The sequence below is a fragment of the Pocillopora damicornis genome, chromosome 10, assembly GCF_964200805.1.
Source record: "Pocillopora damicornis chromosome 10, jaPocDami1.2, whole genome shotgun sequence".
Taxonomy (NCBI): Eukaryota; Metazoa; Cnidaria; class Anthozoa; order Scleractinia; family Pocilloporidae; genus Pocillopora; species Pocillopora damicornis.
The window spans coordinates 6,864,527-6,890,549 of record NC_142679.1 but is presented as its reverse complement, the minus strand read 5'-3'; the positions used below and the strand labels follow the sequence as shown (position 1 = coordinate 6,890,549).

General features: G+C 37.5%; 1 protein-coding gene across 11 annotated transcripts in view; it reads right to left on the bottom strand.

Annotated features, from left to right (window-relative positions):
• Nucleotides 1-224: 224 nt before the first annotated feature.
• The window catches only part of LOC113670385 (uncharacterized), a 31,354-nt gene continuing 5,555 nt past the window's right edge, over nucleotides 225-26,023 (bottom strand). For 2 of the 11 annotated variants that reach the window (XM_089183731.1, XM_027186526.2), the window contains exons 2-17: nucleotides 11,386-11,493; nucleotides 10,905-10,997; nucleotides 9,040-9,222; nucleotides 8,383-8,727; nucleotides 7,742-7,927; nucleotides 7,481-7,603; nucleotides 6,149-6,286; nucleotides 5,937-6,047; nucleotides 5,575-5,604; nucleotides 5,339-5,486; nucleotides 4,640-4,711; nucleotides 4,145-4,288; nucleotides 3,890-3,961; nucleotides 3,334-3,405; nucleotides 2,612-2,683; nucleotides 225-2,166 (exon numbers count right to left, since the gene is read on the bottom strand). In XM_089183731.1, the coding sequence (XP_089039857.1) occupies nucleotides 1,074-2,166; nucleotides 2,612-2,683; nucleotides 3,334-3,405; nucleotides 3,890-3,961; nucleotides 4,145-4,288; nucleotides 4,640-4,711; nucleotides 5,339-5,486; nucleotides 5,575-5,604; nucleotides 5,937-6,047; nucleotides 6,149-6,286; nucleotides 7,481-7,603; nucleotides 7,742-7,927; nucleotides 8,383-8,727; nucleotides 9,040-9,222; nucleotides 10,905-10,977 (2,862 nt within the window). In that variant the 5' untranslated portion in view covers nucleotides 10,978-10,997; nucleotides 11,386-11,493 and the 3' untranslated portion in view covers nucleotides 225-1,073. Of the gene's footprint in view, nucleotides 2,167-2,611; nucleotides 2,684-3,333; nucleotides 3,406-3,889; nucleotides 3,962-4,144; nucleotides 4,289-4,639; nucleotides 4,712-5,338; nucleotides 5,487-5,574; nucleotides 5,605-5,936; nucleotides 6,048-6,148; nucleotides 6,287-7,480; nucleotides 7,604-7,741; nucleotides 7,928-8,382; nucleotides 8,728-9,039; nucleotides 9,223-10,904; nucleotides 10,998-11,220; nucleotides 11,240-11,385; nucleotides 11,494-11,894; nucleotides 12,078-14,452; nucleotides 14,582-17,091; nucleotides 17,135-18,254; nucleotides 18,369-20,961; nucleotides 21,106-24,423; nucleotides 24,462-25,832; nucleotides 25,901-26,023 lie in introns of those variants that run through there. The other 9 variants (XM_089183729.1, XM_089183734.1, XM_089183730.1 and 6 more) reach the window with 9 other exon arrangements.

The window sequence follows — 26,023 nt, the reverse complement described above, 5'->3', positions numbered from 1 at the left end:
TCCTAGATTTTGTTTTAGCACTAAAAGAAGCTTCGTGTGTGTGTTTCAGCTATTGTTTTCTTTTTTGTTGTTGTTGTTGTTAATGCCTAGGTTTCTCATTCAAGGGTGCAGCTGAAGAATGGGGAGGGAGAGGGCTCTACGGTGCATGTGCACCTCTTACTTTGCCTACCCTCCTGAATTATTCTAAGAAAGTTGGAACAGAAAAGCAGTATTTGGTATATATATCAGATACACTTTGACACACGTTTATTTTGAGTTTTATGTTGAATTTGCAGGAGAAATTAAGACATTCGTAATGTCGTGCTCAGTCCTACCATGTAACTGTAACTGAAATGTAGGCTTGGCCGTGGAAGGTTTGGGTAGGAGACTAGGGCATTTATATAGATTAAAGAAGGGGGTGACTGAGGGTCCACTGGGCCCTCACTGGGCCCTCACTAGCCAATCTCCAGAATCAGCTGATATCATGGGAATTTTAACACTTATCTTGAAATCATATTGCAGGCTATGCTGCACTTTTCTATTGAGTGTCTCAAAAACTAAACCCTAAGTTATCATATCGGATCAGAAGGAAACGGACAAGGAGCCCGTGTCTCTAACAAATCACTGGTGTGATGAAGTAAAACCATTACAAACCTTGTTCATGATTGACACCGACTTAAATGAAAAATGCTCAATGGCGCAGCCGAAGCCTTGTATCATATACTCTACTCTTTGTCAGCAAACAAACTCGTCTGATTAGACTCAAAGCATTTGTTTCGTGTTGGAATAGAGCAACTAGATCAAATCCTGATTTTCATCTCTATTATGTAAGACCAATTGTTCAAAATTATCCCTAAAAGTGTTTGTTCCCTTTATGGAGAGATATTTTAAAACTTGCAGTTATTGGTTTTACAGCGTGAAGGTTCCTCGGTGTTTCTTGACATCAAGCTTGGCAATTGTTGTAATCTTGAGTTTAGCTTACTCAGGATTAAGTGCGTGTTGTTACATTTCATATGTAGTACTTGGTCTTCTCTCGTATTGATAACGAGAATTTCCGTAATTTTCACCTAGTATCTAATTCTAGAGCTGCTTACTTATAAATCGGTATCTTGCGTATTTCCGTTGAGGAGTTTTGACTTCCCATTGTTGGATCCTGAATTTGCCGACTTTGAGTCGAGTAACGAATGTTCGGTGACGTAACCTTCGGTTTTCCGACTTCGCTTGCGAACAGTACCACGAAGTTTCCTTCGGAAGTTGGCGGTGGAAATTGTGTAAAGAATCGGATTTAAAGCGGAATTCAAAGGCAAAACGAAGACAGCTATCCAAGCGTACACAGTCGGACTTGCCTCCATTCCTAGCAGCGAAGCAATTCCAATGATTATGATCGGAATCCAACAAGAAAAATCGGTTAGGACGATAAATACCATTCTAGTTCCGATCGAAGTGACTGCATTACCTGCACCACTCATTTGGCGAGTTTTCTGGATCTTGAAGAACATCACCAAATACAGAACGAATATCAGCATGAACGAGGCAAAGTTTAAGGCAAGAAACAAAAAGACAGAATATTCCCATCCCATGGGTTTGTTTGCAGTTAACTGTAGCGGAAGACAGACTCCCGAACGCGCGTAAAATTCTTTGTAGTACTCAATTCCAGTCACAGGAATCCCAGCCAGTATGAAAGCCACAAACCACGTGACAAACAACGCTACGTACGTACCACGCACGCTCAGACCTATGTGTCTGAAAGGGTGGACGATAGTGACATAACGATCAACTGTCATAATTGTTAAAATAAACACGGAGGCCTCGCTGGAGATCGTGGAGATGAAACCGCTGAACTGACATAGTGGACCCCGCTTCCAGCTGGCGTTGTATATGAAGTACCTCCCGCGATAGAACACATCTACACCCGCAATAATAATCAAATAAATTCCCATCAAGAAATCCGCAATTGCCAGGTTAAGCAGCAGCAGCGAATGAACTTTGTTGTCACTCTTGGTTTTCATTCGCCACATCAGTACAAAGGCATTTCCAACCAATGCGATGCTCCCTAGAATCCAGATACAGACATAAAGAGTGGTGTTTGCCATAAGATCATCACAGGAAGAGAACAGGTCTTTAGGAGCCGAGCAGTTTGGACCAGATAACTTTGCTATGCAGCAAAACTCGAACTTGTCGGCCTTCCTAGAAAAAAAAAATGAAAGGTATCCATGGTGACGCCTTTAATTCCTTTTAGAGCGGTAATTCATTTAAGACAGGTGCACATGGACCTTTCTAGCGCAATTTTGTTATTTCCTCTAGCAAAGCGTTTAGTTTTTTTTAACGATGACGTTGTTGATAAAAACTGAAAGCAATGCGATGTCTCTATTTGGATTAAATTTCTCGTACCGGTACCAACCAATCCGTAGAACTAAACAGGTCGGTACAGTCACGTCATCAATATGACAGTTTCGGCAATGGGTTGAAATCTCTCAACTAGGCTTAGATTGGGAGGAAAAAAACCATAATTAAACGTTGCTATACGAAAAAATTAGTTTTATAAAGAACAGATGTAGAGCTCTAGTTTTACTTATTTAGTCAGCCTAAATAGGGACCAAATGCACCTATATTTGTTTAGGAGTGTACTCACAGATACGTCAGTGGAACAGTGTCGAAGATGTCCAACGGTAACTGCTGTAGATCTTTGTTGCGATCCAAGTAACTGAAAAAAAGAGTGATAATAAGGGTTGAAATGTAATAATTGTGGTAATTAACATGTTAGGTGATCTGTTATTAACGATGTAGTCAGTTCTGATGTGGCTGGTGAAGTTTCCACCGAATACTGCTCGTCTTCATCAAGCGATAAAGTTGACTAGCTATGTGATTTTCACGTGATCCCCGTTGAAAGCCAACCAATGCACGCGAAGCATTGTGCCACAGAAGCTGACCCGTAACCAGTCCAACTCAACTCGTGGTTCAGAATGCATACCAACAGGATCCAGACCAAACGTCGCGATCGACATCATTTGCAACGACATCATGAAACGAAGGATATTTTTCTTACAAGTGACCTTTACCTCGATGGTTAGCCACAGTCTCTCCAACCGATTTTCTTGTTCAATTCAGATGAAATGCGATCTAGATCCATTCGTAACCAACATGGCCAGTTGTTTGATGAACATATAACGTTCCCCTTGGATAAGACACAATCAAGCGGATAAGTGTCAACAAAACGTGATGTGCTATTCACCGCGTAGAGAATTTTTCCACTGCATAGCGTTATCCACCTTTCGAATAACCGGGACCAGAACTACTTTTACAACGACTTCACTCCATGTTTGTATTGTGCACTGTTATTTTGATTGTACTTACAGTTCTGTTAAAGAGTCCATTCCATGGAATGCTTCAGAAGAGATCGTCCTCAAATCCATATTGCTCAAGTTTCTGTTAGATCAACAACTGATATAACGTTAGTGATATTGATCTCAAAGGCGCACACTCAAAATTTTCTGCTTTAGCGAAACATCAACAATAAATCCGAGTCCAATTTCTTACAAATAACAGCCTACTATTGATGTGGTTTTGTCCCATTCATGTTTATCATCAGATTTTTTTATTTCGTGCTGCAATACCAGATTGAGAGATTTTTCATCGAGCTGGCAAATTTATCGTAATTTCAAAATTTCTTAACTGTCACTGTTATATGTCTTCAAATCTCACCTAACCTTATCAACCGATCAGATAAAAAACGCGCTTAAGCTTAAGGTAGTTTACCGCCATTTATCTTTAATTCTCAATTGCCCATGTGATGTTTACTATGGTTCCAATATCTCTTAATAAACTGTGGAGTTGACTTTGATTTTGGTTTTACGACGAAACTTCTTTCTTTGTATATACTTCTGTTTGACGTTTGTTAGCTGATACTCACAGCTTTTGTAAGTGTTTCAGTCCATTAAATGCACGAGCCTCTATTTGTTCGAGTGGGTTTTCCTCGAGATCACTGTTAATAAAGAAGGGAAAAAAACATTTTACAACGCGTAAAATGGGAATTTAAGGCTTTTTAGAAAGTTGATGGAACACTTAATATGCTACTGCTTTCTACTGGTTTTAGTCGCACATAATTCTGAGAACAGGAATGAAACACTACGAAATAAATTAAAGATATACTGTCCCAAACACTTACAGTTCGGTTAGCGACCTTAAACCTTCGAATGTTCCTGTCTTCAATACACGTAGCTTGTTTCGTTTCAGTATAAGTGTCTTCAGTGACTGCAGTTTAATGAAGGAATTTTCTTGAATCTTTTCTATAACATTTCCTTCCAGGTTGCTGGGTAAAAATAACAAATAAAATCAACCTAACAGAGAATTAGTCAAAAAATGGTCATTTTATAATAATTTTCCCATTCTGATTACTAAAACAGTGCAGTCGCTATAAATTTTGATCATTTAGATGTATCTCTTTATCAAACTCTGCAAATCGACAATGAGCAATTGCTGTATGCGAAAAACTTTTATTGCAACTCCTACTGTATTGTGAGTCGGCTTCTGGCTAAATCAGTAGATTGAAGATAGCTCTGACATTACTCGATAAGAAATTCAAAGATGAAAGTGTTCTTCTTAGGTTCCACTCATTACATAGTATATGTTTTCTTCCCAACTGGCGCTTTGGTCATCTTACATTTCTTCAAGATGTTCGTATCTTGCGAAACTGAATCTCTCAATGGTCGTCAGTTTTGTTTCCTTGATCACCCTACCATAAGATAATGAATGATGTAATCACTCAACCAAATTAAAACTCCACTTGGGTACAGAGTTTTCTATTTGCACAGATGGATATGCTGAGGTACACAGGGATGCACGGACGGCAAGCAGCAACCAATTCTTCATGTGGATAGATCTCTACATTATCTTATGTATGGGGCTCCGCTAACGAGTTTCCCCCGCGTTAGCTTTGCTTCAGGATACAGGATTCATTTCCTGGATAAATTGCACACAGTGGGCACACTTACGCAAACACGACGATAGCGGCTTCGGCTAAGAATGAACTACCGGTAGTTCCCGTGATTTCAGTTTGTATACTACAAGTGAATTCCACTGCTCCATTTTAAGAGTGAGACATGGATATTCTAAGGCGGCAGTAAGTGAAGAGTTGAACACCGTTTCCCTGTGACCTTGTAAGGGGCGAAAATAACCCTAGGGGTTTTACATTCTCTGGGATAGTTTGAAATCGTCTCATAAGAAAGCTTTGTGTGTTTCTCTGTGCTAAGACTTCCTCATCTGGTATCCCTCTCGTGATATTAGATTAATTGTTTTTCCTGGCGAATATTTTTGTTTTTATAACAACGATTTCTTAATTCTAAATTCTTCCTTGACTTACAGTTTTGTGATTTTGACCGGTAGGTAGGTGGGTATGCGTCTAAGATCTTTTCTGTTGCAGATGGCGGGTGTTTTGACTTTGACAGGTGGTTTATTTCCAAGAGAGATTTCCCATCTAGTTTTGGCGCAGTAGGTTACCCAGCTGCAAGCTGAAAGTAGAGGAGATGACATCGCCCGTTGGTTTTTATCTTTGATACTTGTTTGACGTCATGAAATTAAAAAATTAATTTGTTTTACCTTGTACCTGGAAAGAACAACCACTTAGCTCTGCGGGTGAAAAAACAAAAAGGTCTACATTAGGTGTTGAATTGGTCTCTTACTACAAGTCGTCGCATGGGATGGTTTGGCCCCACAGACAAACATGAAGTTAAATAAGGAGATAATTAGACGACGAAGAAGCGAAAAAAGACACTCATGGTCCGAGAGGCAGACAGACAGTCATACAAATAATAATTGACAGGCAAACAGAGTCGGATTTCAGGACAGTTTTAAGGAGACAGGCAGGCAGGCGGACAGACGGATAACGGACAGACCATAAAATAGCAGACAGATAGACATACAAGACGGTAAATTGTTACCAAAATATTGATTAAGATTACCGTCGCTTCTGTCTCCACAGTCATCTTTACCATCACATCGCCAGTAATCCGGAACACACCGGCCGTTTGAACATTTGAACCAGTCGCTGAAGTTACAAGGCACGTCCACAGCTTTGAAAATCAATAAAACTGATAAAGTTAAAACGACCATAAACTTCGATTTCCGTAAATTTATCGTTTAGCAGGGGTTTAATTACGTAAAACAACATTACCTTGGCTAGTGTTTGTAACTCCAGCGCAACGGTCTTTGTAATTGCATTTCCTGTTCAGAACAAAACCAACTCGACCTTGTCCATTCCTTTTTAGCACCACGTGCATTACTTTGCAAGAGTCAGGATTCATCGTTGGTGCTGCGAATTAAAAGCAGTTTTTAATTGTTTTTAGTAAACGGTTTGAATCTAAGATTAACATTTGATCTTGTCATATACCTAGACTTTCACTCAACAAAACGAGTACTGTGATCGGTTGATTCTTGGTCTCGTGCCCCTGATCAAATTCAAGTATATCCCGACTGGGATACAACTGCGAAGTTGTTACCCGTGCGCCGAATAAAACAGCACGTTTGTTTGTGTTTGCCATATGACTGTTTAAGGGAAAGTCTATATATATATAACAAAGCACTCAATGTGTGGTCCCTCGGGAAACTATTTAGTTTTGTTTTTCCTCGAGTCCTGATGTTTCCCTCGACTTCGTCTCGAGAAACATCAGGACTCTCGGGAAAATAAAATCAACTGTTTCCCTCGGGACCATACATTAAGTGTATATTGTTGCCTGATCATCTGGGTACAGTGTTCTAAAAACGAACTGTTCTCGGTAATGTAGCGAAAGACGTTTCGACAACCTTAGCAATAGTCACCATAGTCACCATCTGACTCTGAGACTCTAAGATATTCTAGCTTATTCTAAGCATCAGTCACTACTACCAACAACAGTCCCTCTCAGAAATACTTTCAACTGGACGATCTTACTGAACGATCAGTCAAGTATCGGTCTCGAGAATAACTGGATGAACCGCTGTCCAGCTTTACCTGCAAGTTTTTCCCCTCTCTAGAGAAAGATTCAGGGTACGTGCCCCATTATAACATTCCAATACCGAAGTACATGTGCGGTGGATTGGAAGATTACTGTTAAGTAATACGTGAGCCGCTTCAATTCACTCCCCACCGGTTATCCAAGTACCTCTTATTGACGCCACTTAGAACAAAAAGAAACTTGTAAAATCTTAATAAATGGAAACAACAACTAATCAAGGCTAATTTATTGCTGTATAAGTATCCTCCCCTCCCTCCCTCCCCCCCATTCAGAACCGCCGTCGTAGTTTTAGACGCAAACTATGTACTCTTTGCACATTTTCCCGCTCTTTGTACCATTAGTACTTGACATCGCGCTCGCCACCTACAACAATTTTTTCCCGCGCGCGGCACTTTTAACATTTTTCCGCACTTGGTACTAGTTACACTTTTTTCCTCGTTTGGTGACACATACACGTTTTCCTGCGCTTTGAAAGGCCGTCGTAGGAGAATACAGAGTTGTGTGTTACTTACGGCAATCTGTTTCGTCGGAATGATCGGCACAATGTTGATAGCCATCACAACGGTGCTTTTCGTCAATGCACTGCTTCCACCAGTGATGGTTGAGACACTCAAATTTATTTGGACCACAGGAAACTAAGTAATGACACAGATAAAAAGGCATGAGGCATAATCTTACAAAAAGACGTCTTGAATTCAAATGCAATGGTCGAAGAAAAAAGTAGATTTAATCATGTGTTAAATATATGCACAGTGAAAATGAACTTCATTCACCATTTTCTGAAACGCAATGTCCTCTCTTTCTGTCCCGTTCATAATCGCTAGTCACAGAACACCACGCGAGACCTAATTCCTCGTCGTCTTCGGTACATTTATTGTAAACTTTTCCTTTGTAGGTGAAGGGAAAAACACAACATGCTCCACCACCATTTCCGCCGTACGAGCGCACATCACAGTTTCCTGATAGAAGAGAAGTAGGTCAGAGAAAATTTTCCGTGGAGACTGACACCCCAATGAAGGCCTCATCTCCAGAGTTGTACTTCATGAGTCATTATAGGAGTCACGCTACTTGTTCACCAGGGAATAAAACAACATGTCCTCATATGTTGCTTTAGTGTTTCGATAAAGAAATAAAATAACTTTATCAACCACGTCGCGAGTGGCCATGCGTATTTATTACATCAAAATAAAGTGTTTACACAAGAAAATAATTTAGAAGCCACGCGATTGACCAACTGTAACAACATGGCCACCATCGTTGGTTTATTAGCTAATATGGCGTTTGTGACGTGATTTGAAAACGATCTACACACACCACAAAAGATTTTCAAGCGAGAAAAATGCATGACATAGGAATTGGTTTGTTATCATCCTTTTTAATTTTGAATATAAAGCGACTTGTGTTTGGTACCCACCTGAATCATAATATGCACGAAAACCTTTGTATCTAGCTCCGTTATATCCGTGAAATATCACCAACATCTTACTTCCACTGGACCTGACTCCTGGAGGTATCTCGCCACCACAAAATTTTCCGAGGGACGGGTCGGTAGTGTTGAGTCCATCATACACATGTACATACGCATTCTCACATCCGCTACTGTTTTCTAAATCAAAATCAGTGAAGTTTAACGTGATGTGATTGGCTAACTCCACAGATATCCTCCAAGTGCAGGTGGTATTGTTGGTGTAGTTATTAGGAAAGTTAGCAGACGAAAAAACTCCGGCAACTTGTGTTCGAACCCCACCACAACTGGGACCTGAAATAAAAACACGTTTGAACTGTCCTAACTGTTCCTTGACATGGGTAAGTTGACAGATTAAGAAATCGCAGTATGAAAATCAATGTGGCATTTTCATCCAAACACAGACACCTAAAGAACATTTTCCCCGACAAAGGACTCCTTATAAAAAATTTACAACTGATGAAGTCGATTTGTCTGTTTTAATCTCTCACTTCAAGATATCTGGGAAAAAAGTGTTTTTTTCTGTGTAAAATTTATCAGCAAACAATTGTTTTTTAAACATATTCATTCGCCGGGAAAAATTATCAGAGTAAAGGCTCAACCAACCGCTTCTATAGCAAGGATGTTTGGTACTACGATCACCACCTTCTGGAAAACACCAAGGATTCCGCCACTGGTCACTCCATTTCTTCTCGGTCACGTCTGCAGTACATCCAGTATAATTACGGTTGTTGAATTCAAAGGGAAGCTTGCAGCACTTGTTGTTTTCCGTCACAAATGCACACGGTTCTGATGAGCAAATAAATTTGTGCATTTTAGGTTGAAATCAACAAACTGCCCTTTTTAGTTAATTGGCGACGTCGTTTTGCATATTGGCCAACTGATTACCACTGTCACACTAACCAGTAGTAAGGATTCACATATAGGTTATTCATTTTTCCAGACAGACAGAGTTGAAATATGGTGAGCAACAGTTATAATAATTTTGACGGCTTGATTTTTTTTTGTATATTCATATATGGAGCTCCACTTGCGCGCTTTGTGCACTAGAGCTCCGCTATTAAGCTGTACAGAGAGGTGTCACGTCTTACGTGGGTGGATGTGACACCACTGTCATCAGTGTGTACCAATTTAAATGCAAAATACTGAATAGTACACTTATGAAATGTTGCCTATTGAGCTTAAATTTTGAGGCTCGTTGCCTTTGGACGAGACTCAAGCTTTGTTTTTATTCGTTCATTTACGAGACATTTATCTAGCGACAGCCATTTGCCAAATAGGTGGAAAATAGGCTGGTCCTTTTTCTCACTGTTTTGATAAAGTAGAGCATTAATTTTTTGTTGGCTTTTCAGCTTTGGGAGTCTGACATGATGTTGATTTAAAAAAAAAATACCAAGAGAAAGATACATTTTGGAAATTGTTTGATCAAAATATCGTGAATTAGTTTAGACTCTATCTAACTTAGTCATGTAATTTCAATTATCTGGAATCAGCCGATAATTTATTAGTATAACCCAAGAAGACAGTATTGTAAAGAGATTCCTGATCTGTCCTACATCTTGATCCACGTATTTCAAGCATCTTTTTCCTAAAACGTTACAATGATCAGTTTTGTGCCCAAATTCTCAACCCACAAGATTACTCCCAGTTATATGTACAATGTATCTTAAGTTAGATTATGTTTAAATCACAAAATAATATGGGCAAACCGCAATCCTAGTACTGACCAACCACTAATCAAAGAAGTAAATTAAAATACGAACACACTTGGGCAAAATTTGTCATTTGTATGCTAAATTCACCTCAAAAAATATTTGGAAATAAAACTGAATAACGCGTTAATGATGCAAGAGAAAATGTGTCAGGCGGCTTTTTGGATAACATCGCTTCAAGTAAAATCCAAATGAAGCAATTCTGATTCAGATCGAACTATTGAAATTTCAGAGAAAAACTTCCCTGCATTAGATACTTACTTCAGAAAAAAGACTCGCTCTCTAATTGATACCGCAAACTGAGGAAGCTTTGTGCAGCTGTCACGTTCAAATAAGTGATTTAAAGACTCGAAATTACAAAGAAAAACGATTTCTTTTGAATGACAGGATTTCACACTGTCGGAAGGAAGCGAAACTAGACTCCAACAAGACCTTGACCAAAAAACCTTTTAGTGTCTTTTTACATGTCAAGCGTAGAATGTTTCATTTAAAAGAGGCCCCATGAACTTACAATTCTTTTCGTTTGGAAGGGCAAACGGTATCGCTTCCCTTTTTTCAAGTCTTTTATAATAAAAGGAAGCTCTGAATGAATTGAATCCTCGAGAGAAATGAAAGACATACAATTTCATCGCACATACAAAGAGTAGCCAACTGAAAGATGAATATTGTGAGAACACCGTGCTAATACAAAAATCATTAGTTAGCGCTAAAAGTAGATACAAGAGTTATTTGAACAGATACCGTAATTTATATACTCACGTTTTTTGGTCCTGGTACTCGCAATCCACAGAGAAACAAGCATGATACTAAGTCTGCTGCGGAGACCTAACATTTTCGTTCAGCAACGGACTCCTGGAAATTTAAAATGTGAAAGGCGGTAAATTACTTTTTGAACATCTGCCCCGACAATGTATCTTTGCAATGGAATTGAATATTTATGTCAGGGGACGATAACTGAGCAAGGCATATATGGTAAAATGAAAATCTCATTTAAATCGACTGATATTTGATGATAACTATGTTGTACAGTAAATAGTATTTTGGCTGATCTCCACAGAAGAAAAAAAATACCCACGGAGTTGATGCCGCCCACTCGAATTTATTACCAATATGATTTCGGTTCCCCGCTGAAATGTCACGAAACCAACGAGTGAACTTCTTTATGAAAGAAATGAAAGACTATTAACTTTTTGTTTACTGCATAAAAAATTGAAAAGTGGCAAAAGAAACTAATTCTTGCCTTAAAAATGTCTTTCTGTCAGTTGAGAAGGTGGAATATTCCAGGACCGGTGATAATGGTGCACTCAGATTTTTCCAAGGGTGCGTTTATCGACCCGACCTCTGCGCACTGTAGGTGAAAAATGGTCGCAGTGAATAAATGAGTTTGGGTTATTGAAAGATAACTGACTAGAAGATATATCCTATTGCATGCCATCAACGTAAATATCAGTCTTAAAATTTGGAGAATTTAGATTGAACTGGTGATTTCATTGTAATGAAATGACAGCAGGCAATATCTGAAAAGACCAAAAATCAAAGGAGATATCTCGGTAAATTTCATTCACTCGCAAATCACGCGTCAGATCTCTAACTAATAACATACAAAAGGCTTCATTGTTCCTCGAAATCTAGTGATTGAAATATTCACTTTAGGGTTTCACTTCAATAAATAATTGTAAATAAGCATTGACGGCGTAAAAGAAAAGTGATGTGCTCGTAATCATGATGTATTTTAGAAGTGAGACCTACCGTTTTTAGAGCGCTTTAGGTCTGTTTACAGAAATTTCTTATTACGTTTCTTATCTTCAACGTCAATTTCTGTGGAAATCGTTAAAAATTATCCGGCGAAGAAAGATAAAAACGATTTCTATATCGCCTAGGGTGCAGCGAGAGAGAGACAGTGAGCATCTTTGAAATAGTCGTTACAAAAATAAGAACAGAAAATTGTATGTAAATTAGGAAAAGTACTCAAAAAGGGCACAAACGATAGTAAATACTTTTTTCAACGTTTATTTGCTTTCCCTTAGATTTTGATTCTTGACGTCAAGAAGCCATCAGTTCAAAAAAGGGATAGGACAAAGGAATAATTTCTTTCAGTGGATGGATGAAAATGGCCACAAAATTATCTTTAAACGCATCTTGGTAAACTAATGATGGCAAATGAATACGAGTTTCAAAAATAATTATACAGACTTCATTTAAACATTAACAACTCCAGATTATCATCAAGTAAGCGTTTTCTTGAGTCCATATCGAAGTCACTTGGATATGCATCTCAAACGGACACTAATTGCTCGTCTGCCATTGAGTTTAAAGCCATTAAACCATTAATTAACTATCAGAAAAAGGAACAATTAAGTGAGACGTCTCAAGTGACCAAACAAAGACTGCAGATAATCAAAGTGCTCTGTGAGCAAACTCGTGAATTGACACATGATTTTTGAGATTATGTTTAATGTTATCTGGTTTAGGGAATTTTGTGGTTGATTGTCATCTAGAGTACGAGCAGTAGTTCAGTGTTCGCTAATGTAGCAAAGAAACAAAGTAACGTTGGGACAAGAAGGCATTACAATTGAAATGATCATGCTATTACATTTAACAAGGTGGATGATGTCATGTGTTTTAAACGTCTATCATTTTTGTTTCTGGTTTAAAAGAAAAGGTTGGAAGTAAATGTGGGTGAAAAGTGAAATTTACTGTCTTTCGTTGTAAATATTAGAAAATCAAGGCAATACTGTCTTAATGAAAACATTAACGATTCCCTCTTTATCAAATGAGACAAACGGGAACGAGTTTTGAGTGATATAACTAAGCCAAGCCTGCCACCGTCATTTTAGATCTCCGCCTGGGTAGATTTAAGTCACGTGCTAGGCAACGTATAATCAATAACAAGATAGAATTTCATTTCAGGCCTATTTATCAATTTTGTGGTGTGTAACTTTCGCATTTTAGTACGTTGTATATGTGTTGAATCTTCAAATTGTCTTGAAACTTACGAGAAAATTGTTCTTTAAAAATTCACTGAAAATCGGTAGCTAAAATTGTTTGTCTAAGTGTTATTTGATTTTCGTGTTAACTTGTTATTTAGTCAGTCGCCGGCATCTTCTGTTGCTTCACACAGGAAAAACACACGCGACGAAACGTAATGATCAATTTTGTCCTCAATCTCACGCTATAACAGAAAAAGCTTTTGAACATCTGTAAACTCCGAGCGCTTCGCAGTAAGTGATATTTTCAATGAATCTTCGGATTGTTTTCAAGTTCAAGGATTGTAAATTTCAATTTTATGAAAAACGAAGGTTGTTGTTATTTCAGTGTGAATCCTTGAATGCTTGCCAGTCGCTGGCGCCGCTTGTTGAAACTAAAACGAAAAAAAAAACTCTTTTAAGATTATCATTGGCTTCTTTTTCACCCCACCACTATTCTTAGCAACAAAGGTCGCCATTTCGTCTGTTTATTGCTCGCCAAAAACTATCAAACGTACTCAAAAGCCTAAAATCTAAAAAAAGTTTACAGGAATCGACCAATCGAGCGAGCGAGCGAGCGAGCGAGCGAATGCTATTCCCCACATCGTATCTATAACTCGCTCTTGCGCATGCGCGCAATTCACGAGTTAAAAAGGAACATGCAAGTTTAGACTGCACGAAAATTCCCATCACAAGCTTTACAAGGCAGCAGAAGCAATGAACTCCGAAAAGATGCAATGGGAATGTTGTACAAATCAATTTTTCATAACAAACTTGATTATTGGTGAGCTAAAAAACAATTGAATTTTTATCTGACTTATCTATAAAATTCTCCAAATCTGTCTTGAATGATCCTGGGCTATCAAGAAGTCATCATCACTTACAATAACGTTCGGAGCGAAAAAAAAAACAAAGAACTCTGTTCTAAGAGTTTTTCCCGAAAGCTATCAATATGCTGTCACATATTCAAAGTACTCACGTTTTTTTTTGTTACTATTTAGGGTACCGTCACGCAAAACCTGTCTTTATTTACGATAGTATCGCGTGACAAACTCAAACAGCGGGCACCAAGGACTAATTAAGGAAGAGAGAGCCAGCATTTAGAATCGAATTAACAACCGACATCGAACTGCACCCGGCCAATAAGTCAAGCCGAAGACGAAGGCTCATTCAATAAATGGCAGCTAGCTGTAAAGTGGCGGATTGTTTTGCGCGTTAACTGTGCTTAAAATACGGAAACCGACTCGAACTGAAAAATTCGAAATTTATAAACTCGCATTCTGTCCGTACAGAGAATTGTTGATCCAAACTATCCGAAAAAACTATTCAAGAAAAACTCACCATGCCCCGTAGTTGTTCAAGTTCGAGGCAATGATCTCAGCCTGAAGTCATAGAATTTCCGTCGAAAATCTGCAAAGGGCGAACAGCACTTTTCCAATTTTTTCTGTTGTGATGCAAAGAAATAATGCGTTCTCCTTTTTGAGTGCTCACTAATGCCGTCGCAAGAAAGACGCACAGGATACCACTATAATACGCGTGCTTTCATTTTCGCACCCTACATGAATTGTTAACTTAATATTAATAGCTTGTTCTGCTTGCACTCAGACGGGAATATATTTAGTGGGAAGTGAAATCGCCGAGAAACGCCTTGGGCTACGGAAAAGACCGACTTTTTAATATTTGTAGTCCTTTACAAATGAAATTCTATCGAATCTTTGAAACGTTTTGTGGGAGCAATCATAGCAGTTGAATAAAGCGTCTTAAGAGACAGTTTTATGAAGGCGATCAATTTATTTGCCTTCAAGGCTTTAAATCTTGAAGGTGCGTGCGAAAGCCTTCATTCGTCAAAACTACCCTTTCATAACTGGATAGATATTTGTCTGCTGGGCGGAGAGATCAAAGTCAAAACTGTCCACAAAAACAATCAGAACGACAAAATTAGAATTGAAAGTATATTTATCATGTGGTTCGAGCTCTAAAACGCAAGGATGCCAAGGTGGCTGCCAAAAGAATGAAACTTTCTGCATGCCTTGATTGACGGCATCGATTTTAAAAATATGGAATAGAAACGAAAAAACAAAAAACTTCCTTCCGTCGGCTTTTAACCATTTATAGTAAGCTGAAATATTTTCATTCATTGCGGATAAGACATATTTTTTAAAATTTCTTCGGGTGGTGATCCAAGGATTATGCGAACTCTAAAGAAAGTAATGGAGTCTTTTTACAGCCATATCACGAGAAACGACCAGTTTAAGAATGGACCTTTTCAAAAGTCGAGTCTACACAGCGTTTGAATGAGGCAAATGTCTCGTATGGCTCCAGGCCAAATATTTTAGTTTGCAAGCTAAGCTTTCCTTTTGTTTTGGAAACGCACAGATGTTGGAGATAGAGAATTCAGAAATTTACTTTCTTATGTCGTAGTAATAAAACTTTACTAAAGATAATTTAAAAACCTTCATAACAGTAGAGGAAACAGGCATGTTATGACTTAGCGCAACTTGTGAAGTTTCGCATATCAAAGACATATTATTTACCGACATACCTTCCATATAAAAAAAAACTCAATTTAGCTTACTTGTCCCTGGAAAATTCTTCGTCGTGAAGCTGTATTTGTTTACAGCTTAACTTAGCAGATAGTTTGATGACGCAATGCCCATCAGCAATTGGGGATACATAACAAACGACTAACCCCTGTCATTTCAGGACCGTCGAAATGGATGTAGTTATGCTCGCCTAAGGATATTAATGTCATGAATTTACAGGTGACTGTTTAATTCAGTATCTTAATTTTACATACTTAGGAAACACTGTTTGGCGTACGATCGACAAAGTTCAAATTATCAACCATTACCATCAGCCTCGTATGCAAAATCGTCATATACGAAACAATCCGGAAACATTTTTGATTGTGGCACACACGACAACTTAACTGTTAGTATTGGATGAGAAAAATTGCTTCGTATTTTAAAAAATATATATTGGGCTAAAAAAATATCCTAAAGGACAATTTGAAGACATAGCGCAGACTGACTTACTTGGAAAAATAAGGCTACAAATACGGGAATTCATGTTCTATCAGCACAAATGGAAATGTTGACTTACTCGGTAAGTCAGTGAGTCAGACAGTTTGTTAGCATATATATTACCTCTGTATTTAAAGGCTTACCACGTGTAATTAAAGGCTGATACAGAATAAAGGTTATGTCAGTGAAAGTTAAAATGCGGGAGAACAAATGTATTGCCATCCAAGTAGAATACTTGGATTTTGATAAAAACTTCTTTTCCTGGAAAGTTCTATGTGGATTCATTTGATATGAAACTTACTCCATCAAGTTACATGCGGATACCCGCTTTCTTTCTAAAATTATGATAAACTGGGCGAAAAGCTAATTTTCTTTCGGAATTCTAAAAAAATCTGCCTACTCTCGGTCTGACGAACACTGGAAACGCCAGCTTAAGAAATTCTCTTAAGTTGCCAATGGACATTATCAACTGAGTTGCTAAAACCAAACCTACCTTATCCAATTCTCGACTCAAAAAAGTGATCGATTTGCAAATAATTATTCACCGCGTTTTCAAAACAGTTTGAACAAAACAAAGACACCGGATGAATATACTCTGAAACAATAGCAAATTCCCAAAACACACTGCTGAAAACCATGTGGAGGAGGACATGATAATCCGGTTCATTTCTTTGTTTTTTTTATATTTATACAAAAGACTATTCATTTTAGTCATCACAAGATTTTGTTTGTTCAGTCTTAAATCAAAACAATTCGTTTGTTAATCCCGTTAATAACATACATAAAGTTCCAAGATCCAGCACTGTTTGCACCAAAAATATTCCAAGTGACTGAGTTGGAAAACGGATAAAAATCAATAGCGGTTTCAACGTTGAAAAATGCAACGACATTGTAGTTACTTTTAAACTTGTCGCCTAGAAAATGGATGCAAAGTGCTATCGATGAAGTATCGCCCACCTGCAGAAAATATGATTTTTTATCGGGCTTTTTAAAGTCTGATATCTCATCATATTTAAAAATGCATGACGGAATAAGCTGACGTCTGGCTGAAGCGAGGCATTCCTGGAAGAAAGATAATTGTTCGAAACATAGAGTTAACGGAAAAGAACTGCTTCTTTTCTAAATTTTTAGTCCGTGTACGAAGCTATCAAAATGATTCCAAAAAATTGTAATCAACTGATAATCTTAGTTAATGTGAACGAATAATTTTAAAATGTGGCAAACTTCAGCCACAACTGATCTGCATATAATTCATTAAACTTGAGTTGACGAACGCTGAAAAAAATAACCGTAACATTCTATACAGTTTGTAGAAAGCGAGCCCTCACTTTGTCCAGCCGATTTCTTATCAAGTGAGAATGCTAAAACCATTTGTTTGCGTGCGAATATTAGATTTCTTTTACCTGCCACAGGGCGAAATTGACTCCAAATGTCATAGAGGCCAGTTGAGGAAGGAAATGTTCAATCTCCCTTGCTTAATTCTGTCAATCTTTCAAATTTTTTAAATGCTTCAAATCCACTAGAATCCCTGGTCTCCATGCTCTCACTGGGCGTAATTAGGAATATTTCGACTATGGTTCGATTTTTGCCCGATTTTCGCTCTTTAGAAAACTCATTTTAATTTTAGTGTAGTTCAGCTGTCCCTTGCGCGTCAGTTTCAGAGCTTCATTTTATGGTCTGACCCCAAAAATTTGAGCGCAAGGGAAAGGAAATGTTACATTTACTTTTGCAGACGCCATACAGGCGGTAATTATATAATAATGAAGACATGAGGACATCACTGTAGTTTAAACGTGGTAATGATGAATTCGTGAGGTTACTCAAATTGTTCTAACTGCAGGGTGTCTGATAAGCCACGCTGGCTATAAATTTAAAGCCATGAAACTACACGATTTCACAATCATCAAATCAGATATTGAAATTTCTTCTTCAGATGTTCTATTTTGAGTATAGAACTAGTTGAAAAGTAGATAGTTTACAGCTCATAAAATCGTATTTTTAAGATTAGTCGTGGTGTACAGCCGTTACATACACAGAATACCTTTTGTTGCTTTCGATAATCTGCAATTATCATTAGAATCCATGGGGTTTTGAGCGACCAAACATAAAAAAGGCCCTACCTTCTGTGACGGAGTAACTCCAGTTTTTCTCTAGGATCTAAGAACGGCTATGTGTGTTGTAATAGCCTCAGTAAACTGTGCTTTGTGTTTGAAGCAAAAGAAAGAATATGTTTGTGGGGTTGTTCAAATGTCGCGACGATAAAAGGCAAATAGTGTCAAAAATACAATACACAGTTTTCAATAAACGTCAGTAGGTGTTATAATAAACTGGAAGTTATTACAATACCGTGTGTGCAAAGTAATAAAAAGTATGCTTCTTTGAATCCTACTGATCCATCAAAGAGCTATCTGTCGTTCTTCGTGACCAAAATGTGCAAAATAACTATTTCAGCCCTGAGACACTCAAACCAGTTTATTTGGTTGTTTCGCAGCAAGTAAATGATGAGGAAAAAATCTACCTACGCCTCTAAGCATCGTGAGAATTCCATGCAAAGACTCGGGTGCGATGTCAAGCAAGACTGAAACTTTCAGTTGATTTTTCCGGCACCATCAAAAGTACCTTGAGGCGGAAATTAAATAAGCGAAATCTAGAGTGTGTTTGCCAAAGCAAAGTTCTTTATAATCCTGTAGGGAAAATCAATGCCTTGGACAGATTTAAAATTCGTATCAAGCCAATGAGGAGGAAATTAATTTCACGAGCCTTCCGGATTTGATTTCAATGCGGAAAGGGCTTTAACTATACCGAACGAGAGACTAGATCAAAGTTATACTTTTAAAAGTAGTTTTAAAACGTGAAATATTCCATCAGATCTTTTTTTTTTTTAAAGAGATGAACCAAGAATCTGTTTATTTATGTATACTTTCCCATGAGTTTATCTCGTCACCTTGAAAGGTTAGATTTATCTGCTTTTAAACTGAAAAATGCTAGGGAAATATTTGCGGGACAACCTGATGAAAGTAACTGAATTAACGCAATTTTGACGAGTTGACATAAAAAGTCTAACATTTCAATTTTGTTGCCTATTTGAAATTACTGTCTGAGAGTAACAGGAAAAAGCAGTTGTTTGATATCGAATTCTTGTTTTGAAATAAATACGTTGACAGCTGTTGAACTCTTGGTTCGGTATAGCTGAAAGCTTTATGAAAATCATAGTTTGAATTACATAACAATTTAATTTGAACATAATGGAGTCACTTTTACAGTTAAAACACAGTTCGTTTTTCACTCTGTAATTTGAAGTGACTGCGCAAAGCTAGTTCGATGTTTTTCTTCAATAGGTTCGAATTTAATTTATAGGTTTGAAAAGGGCGTTTTGTGCTTTGAATGTATTACCCAGTTAACCACAGAGATTTTAAAGGAATTTAGTCTAAAGTGAAGGTTAGGTTTGAATAGGTTTTAACGCACAATGTTTCTTTTTTACCGGGGAATAACAAGAAACATGAGAATGTCAAGTACCACAGCTTGTGTTTGAAAACCGTTTGTGCAAAGAGGCTTCTGAATATTTATGTCTAAAACTTAACATTTATATTCAGAATCTTACTCGTTCAATTTTTCATCTTTCGAGCTCTTTTTCCCTCATCATATATTTCGCAAGTCACGCGCAGTTTCTTCATAATTCGTTTTATATATATATATATATATATATATATATATATATATATATATATATATATATATATATATATATATATAAAGAAAAACAAAAAACAGAAAGAATTTATTTTAGTTTAAGCACACAAGCGGGGTAACGCTGGATCCTTGAGATACCGGCAAACTTGCCAGGAATTCTGAAAACATTTGGCGCCAAAGGTCAGTTAAGTTTTGACTTAAAAGTCTTTTTAAAAAACATTAACAATATCCAGATATTGAAAGCTTTCGAAGGATATTAAAGTCATTCAATTCAAGGATTATAAAAGCTTTCACAGTCAAGCGGATGTAGATATTTTAGGAGTACTGAGGAAAATTGGAGCACTAGAATTGACCGCCGAAGGCAATACCCCAATGCAGGGTTCTCAGGAAAATGAAAATAGAGTTTTGTTGAAGACAGGTGCGATTTGCGCCGTGCGTTGGCAAAAAAGTATGTTAAGAGGGATGTGTCTGGTGGAAGCGAAATTTAAGTAAGCGTCAACAAAAGGTTTTCCAGAAAGATCATGCAAGGGTTTACGGTTCTGAAAGAAATCCATTAGCGATAAACCTTTCTGCGTTTAGGTACTCTTCCATTTCTAGGTAACTAAGAATCAAACGCTTCGTAAAGGCTTTAGAATTCCATAATATTTGATATCGGGAAAATTTGGCACAGCAATCAGTCACTCCATATATGCAATAGCTATATAGAATTTTAGGCGTCACATACAGTCAATTGATAGTAAACATGTTATATTATTTTTTTCGCAATATTTTGAACAGCATGCAGAAACACTCATGACATTGAGCCCGGGGAGGTTTTCTTAATTTCAAGCTCAGTTGCGGAAAGTCACAAAAGGCTGAGCTGGTAAAACTGATGTAAGGAATATTGCCAACAAACTAAGAACTGTTATCGTAAAATACGTAAATGGGTTTCCCTCTCAAATAATCCTGGAAAATGAAAATTGCACATAATGATGTTATTTTCAGCGAATGTTCGCTATTCATTAAGTCTTAGCCACCAATATACCTAGGATTCCTGTGCCGCTGTATTTCGAGGCTTCGCAAGAGAAAAACCTGCCATATTTCTTTTAATTAAATACCGGCGAAGACGCATAACTTTTAGATGATGATACTGGTTACCTTTGTCCCAAGGAAACGAACTTGCTCCAACGATTTCCACTTCAATCGCTGCGTACCTTCTAATTAAGTATGCTGAACTGTTTTTTACTCCCAATCGATCTCTCTACACCTATATCTTACGTATGCTAAAAGACGGTAGATATTGCTTTAAACTTTAAGAGTCGGAAAACTGTTGTTTCTTTCAACACGGTAATAAATTTCAACGCCATAGGGTTGTTTTTTTTCATCTCGGCGAATATATTTCCTATTTAGCGGGGATAAATGAACATTAGTGTCGGTCTTAATGCATTTTGCATGGAAGATAATAACACTCAATTTATTACCTGAATAAAGGTTTCTTTTCGCTCTTTAAAATGACTGTTTTCGAGCCTTTTCATCTTCAGAATACCTCAAAATAGCGACCTCATTCGCAACTGGTTATACGCAGTGATACAAAAGGCTCAGTGCAAAAGTGAAAAAAAAGTTGCGTTTTTTACAGTTGCCATAGCGCTTCATCAAATTTGATTTCTAACCGTGGGGTATTTTGCTTTAATTTTAAGTTGAATTAGGAGGATTAAGATCCCTCCAATCATTAAAAATGTCTTGTGATGTCTTAATGTGTCCACGATGTGTTTGATTGAAGGATGAAATGTTTGCAGCGCTGCTAAAAGGCGCTTTTCATTGGCATAACTTCAGTAAACTCAATTAGTGTAAGAGGAAATTGGTTTATCTCCTTTCTGATTTGAAAGAAATTACAGGGAAATTTTGTTTAGAAAAAAAAAAACAATAAGACCGAATATATACAACTAGTTCTATAATAGTGTGGTAATGAAGCGAAGGAAATGAACCGCAAACATCCTTACTGGAACTTTCTTAACACTGCAAATGCTAAGCGTTTTAATAAGTGGCCTGGAGGGAGGGAGGGAGGGAGGAGGATGGTGGCTCTGGCGATTGACAGTTGATCTTTTGCGCGGATTTTGACGGTTGATAGTTATATTTTAAGGCCTTTAACGGTTTATGGTTTATAATTTTTAGTGCCTTTCACGGTTGACGCTTATTAGGGAGATATTTGGGATCAGTACTTGAGCAACACGCACCCACCCACCCCTCCCCTAACCCAACAACAACCAACTGATAACGAGTTAGTCAGAGTTAATGTAAGATTAGGGGAGGGGTAGGTACACAGCTGTTCAGATATTGATAAATGAAAATGTGTACTTTTTTTTCATTTTTAGTTATATTCACCTACTGTTGTAATCGATTTTACAACGTTCGAATACGGTATAGACAGAACGACAGAATAGTTGACTGTTCCAAACTTTAATCTTCTACGATGACGATCCGAACGATTACAGTCACTACACGATACGATTTTTCTTTTCGATCTGACACCAGACTGCTATTGCAAGTGTAAAAGGTCTCGAATGACAACTTAATGTATAACTAAGCGCGAGTAACGCAACATGTAACGAAATATCTCTTTAACACCTACTCAGTCTTTCTCTTGAGAAGTTAACCCTTTAACTACCAAGATCTCATTAGCAATTCTCCTTACTGTCTGCCATATAAATCTTGTGATGTTAGTTCGGAACATTTGGTATTGGATCGACTAATAATCCCCTTATTTGTATTTTCTCAGTATTCTCATCACATGTCTGCTTGATATAAGTGATTGGAAATTTAAGACCTCTAACATAAAGTAATAACCGGTGACACCTTGGTTCTAGATATGAGAGGTGCGCTCAACATTACCAGCATCGCAGTATGCAGGACTAACAACATTCGTCTCCGATACTAATGTTATGAATGAACTTCTGGGTTTACGAGGCTCATGAACCCAGAAGCGGCGAAAACCCTGTACAGACTCTGTGCGTGGCTCAGTGGAGAGAATGTCGGAGCACTGAATCTGAAGGTCTAAGGTTTGAGTCCTCGTGGACACTCAGAATTATTTCTTTGACTCGCGTTCGTGAAAACACGAAATACATCTTTCCTTAACTGATGAGCAGAACTTTGCGGATCTGACTCTTCTAGTCCTGAGCATAGCATGTTCAAAGCGCAAACGAAGATAGAGTCACAGGGGATTTACCAAACGTGGACACAAGCGCTCGTTCCACAATTCCTCGCTTAAAAAAAAATTTAAAAATTATCTTGAGAAACAAAGCGCCTAACATCACCCTAACTGTTATTATTATTATCATTAAAGTTTTAATTTTCTTGTCATTACTGTGTATTACTTTTATTATTATTATTATTATTATTATTATTATTATTACTATGATTATCATTAGGCCTTTTACATTATTATTATTATTATTATTATTATTATTATCATTGGCAAGGATGATGCCAGTATCATTGGGTCTACTTGCCTCTCGACCATTTACCATTTAGACCAAGTTTAGACAAAGTGTGACAGTTTTCTTTATCATAACGTGCAGTTGTCTACCAATACACAGAGAGACAGCTTTTCTATTACAAAGTGCCACAAGTGTTATAGCAAAGTACCACAAGTAAGTGTTATTACATTTAACGTGCAACGATTATTACTATTATTACGCGACAGAAAACTTGAGTTTAAACGAAACGAGCCCGAATTTTGCAACCAAGTCGTTGATACTGCGTAAATAAGTGTTACGTTTGGCGGCAAATCCCAAAGATCTTTTAATTTTCTCCGATAGGGAAAAGGTGCTCGACAGGATCTCAACTTGCTCTTAATTTTGATAAGGTCGAACGGCGGGAATGGCGCGGCGTGGCGTGGTAAGAAACAAGTTGTCATTGAAGAAAGCTATTTTTGAATTAATCAGAATATCGATTTAACAATCAACCATGTTCGAACATTCAGTCCAAGTTAGAAAAAATGAGTGTATTTGAAACAAGAGGACTAGTTTACAAGTCCAAATTTTTCGCGATCTAAAACTGCTTATGTGACGGTAAGAACTAAGTTGTTTTTTTGACGGTTGACGGTAAATTTGTCTATTTTGACAGTTAAAGGTTAAATTTTAGGCCAATTGACGGCTAAAGGTCATACCCTATTAAGACTCTCTTAGCACAGAGGCCGATTATTAGCAGACGGAGGCTACTGCACCGAGCCTTATGGCTCTTGAATCCCAGAGGTTATTAGGAATTTCGTAGCGTGAAGCGTCTGTGTTTCCATGTGGCGTTTGTCTTTATTTATTCAATGCTTTTAACCCACACATAAAAACTTGCCTCTTCTCATAGAGTTGTCAGTAGGATATTCATCTAAGTTTGTTTATAAATAGATCGCACTTTCTATGGCTTCACTGGCATTATATTGGCGTTAAGAGAACACGAGAAAAGCTTGTAAATTAAAACAAATGGTTTCAAATTTTTCGCTCGTTCGCCTTACGTCCAAAGGAAGTAGCGTGTTGCGTTTGTAAAATAACATTACCCTTGATTTTAGCTGTACAATAACCTATTTTACCAACGGATACTTGACCAAATAGATTGCGCGAATTTGCAAACCTCACTTGTCAAGAGTGCCTTCTTTTCTATTCCGTTACCTAGATACAAGCAAAAGAATGCGCTCGTTTAAAAAACACCCTTAAAGTGCTTTTATCACACGAATCTTTGTGTCACGCTTCGAATGCTTAGACACTGAAGTTACGTGTGACTCTAATGTACAGCTAGCATTCAGGCTTTTTCTGGCTCACTGTGTCACTTTCTGTGCCCTGGTCGGCTCTTTTGCATCTATGTATAGAGACGTGTTGAGCGCTAAATTGTTTTTTTTTCCTATACGATGAAACCTTTCGAAGGAAAACTAAGACAGTTTTTCTTAGATTATCAAGATGAAAATTTCAATGCTGGACCCACTTTTAGCCTCTTTGGGAACAAACAGCCTTAATATTTTCAATTTGACGCATATTTTTTAAAAGCACCAGAAATTAGCGAAACGCCACAAGGTATATGCATGTGGATGTATGTGGAATCTTGACTGTGTTTTCCAGTGACTTAATGTTAAAGTATTTTAGTTTTCCTTCGATTGGCAACTACTTTTCAGCTAGTTAATTTCGCAGCCAATATATTTGCTTATCCATTTTGTGAACATGGTTAGCTTTTTGTCTCTTTTCTCCCCTTAGGATGGAGCGAGTCACTCTTTAGAGAATTTGATAGGCTGATTGATCGACCTGTATATCAAACTGAATGGTTTTATAGCTTTATTTTGCGATCTTCGTACAAGCAATTTTCAAACAAATGCCTGGCTGAGAATCAGAGAACTATTTGATGAAGCATGTTTTGAAAAGAAATCTTCAAGCTGACCAAGCAACCGTGTTGGCTGTTTTGATAAAACACTATCCGTTGTAGGCGTTTTGAATTCTCTGATTCCCTCGCTAGGTTTGTATGTTAAAAGAAAATTAATTTATTTCGGTGCAGATTTTTTGGTGCCCTGAAATAATTATTCATGATTTTTGTATGACCAACAATTACCGTTCGGTTAACCCACTCAAGTTGATTTCACTTATTCTTTAAAAGAAAAAGGAACCTAGGAACCAAAACGATAATTACAACTCTTTCCGGAGTAAATAGAAAATTGTCACGGTTGCCGGATGTAGAGAAAACCCCCCCTTAGTGAGGATTTAACTGAGCCACAGCTAAAAAGCTCGCTGGAAATCTAGCCAATTTGCTTAGTTCAAAAACCCCGAATAGTCGTTACAAGAGCAATCGGACAGATTTGTTAATCATGATGCAATGTATTATGAGTCAAATAGATTGAAGCAACAGGGGTTTGTTAGAATAAAGAAACAGGCGTAATACTGACTGTGATTCCCCGATAATTATGGAAAATCAAAAGTCATTTAGAAAGGAAAACCGTTCCTTTGAGAAGACAATGTTTTTATAGGAAGGAATAATTAGTAGGAGCAAGTTAAACTTACCAAATATTGCGATATCTTCCAGTCTTAACTAAACTGACTGAGGTTTTTTTTTCGATGGAGACAAAGATCTTAAAACAAATAATTTTAATTACTTTCGTCTTAAATGCATTTATTTGCTGTTAAGTTATCAACTCGATAGCACATACAAATGACTACAAATGAACTACAAACATCTCTTTTTTACATTTAAA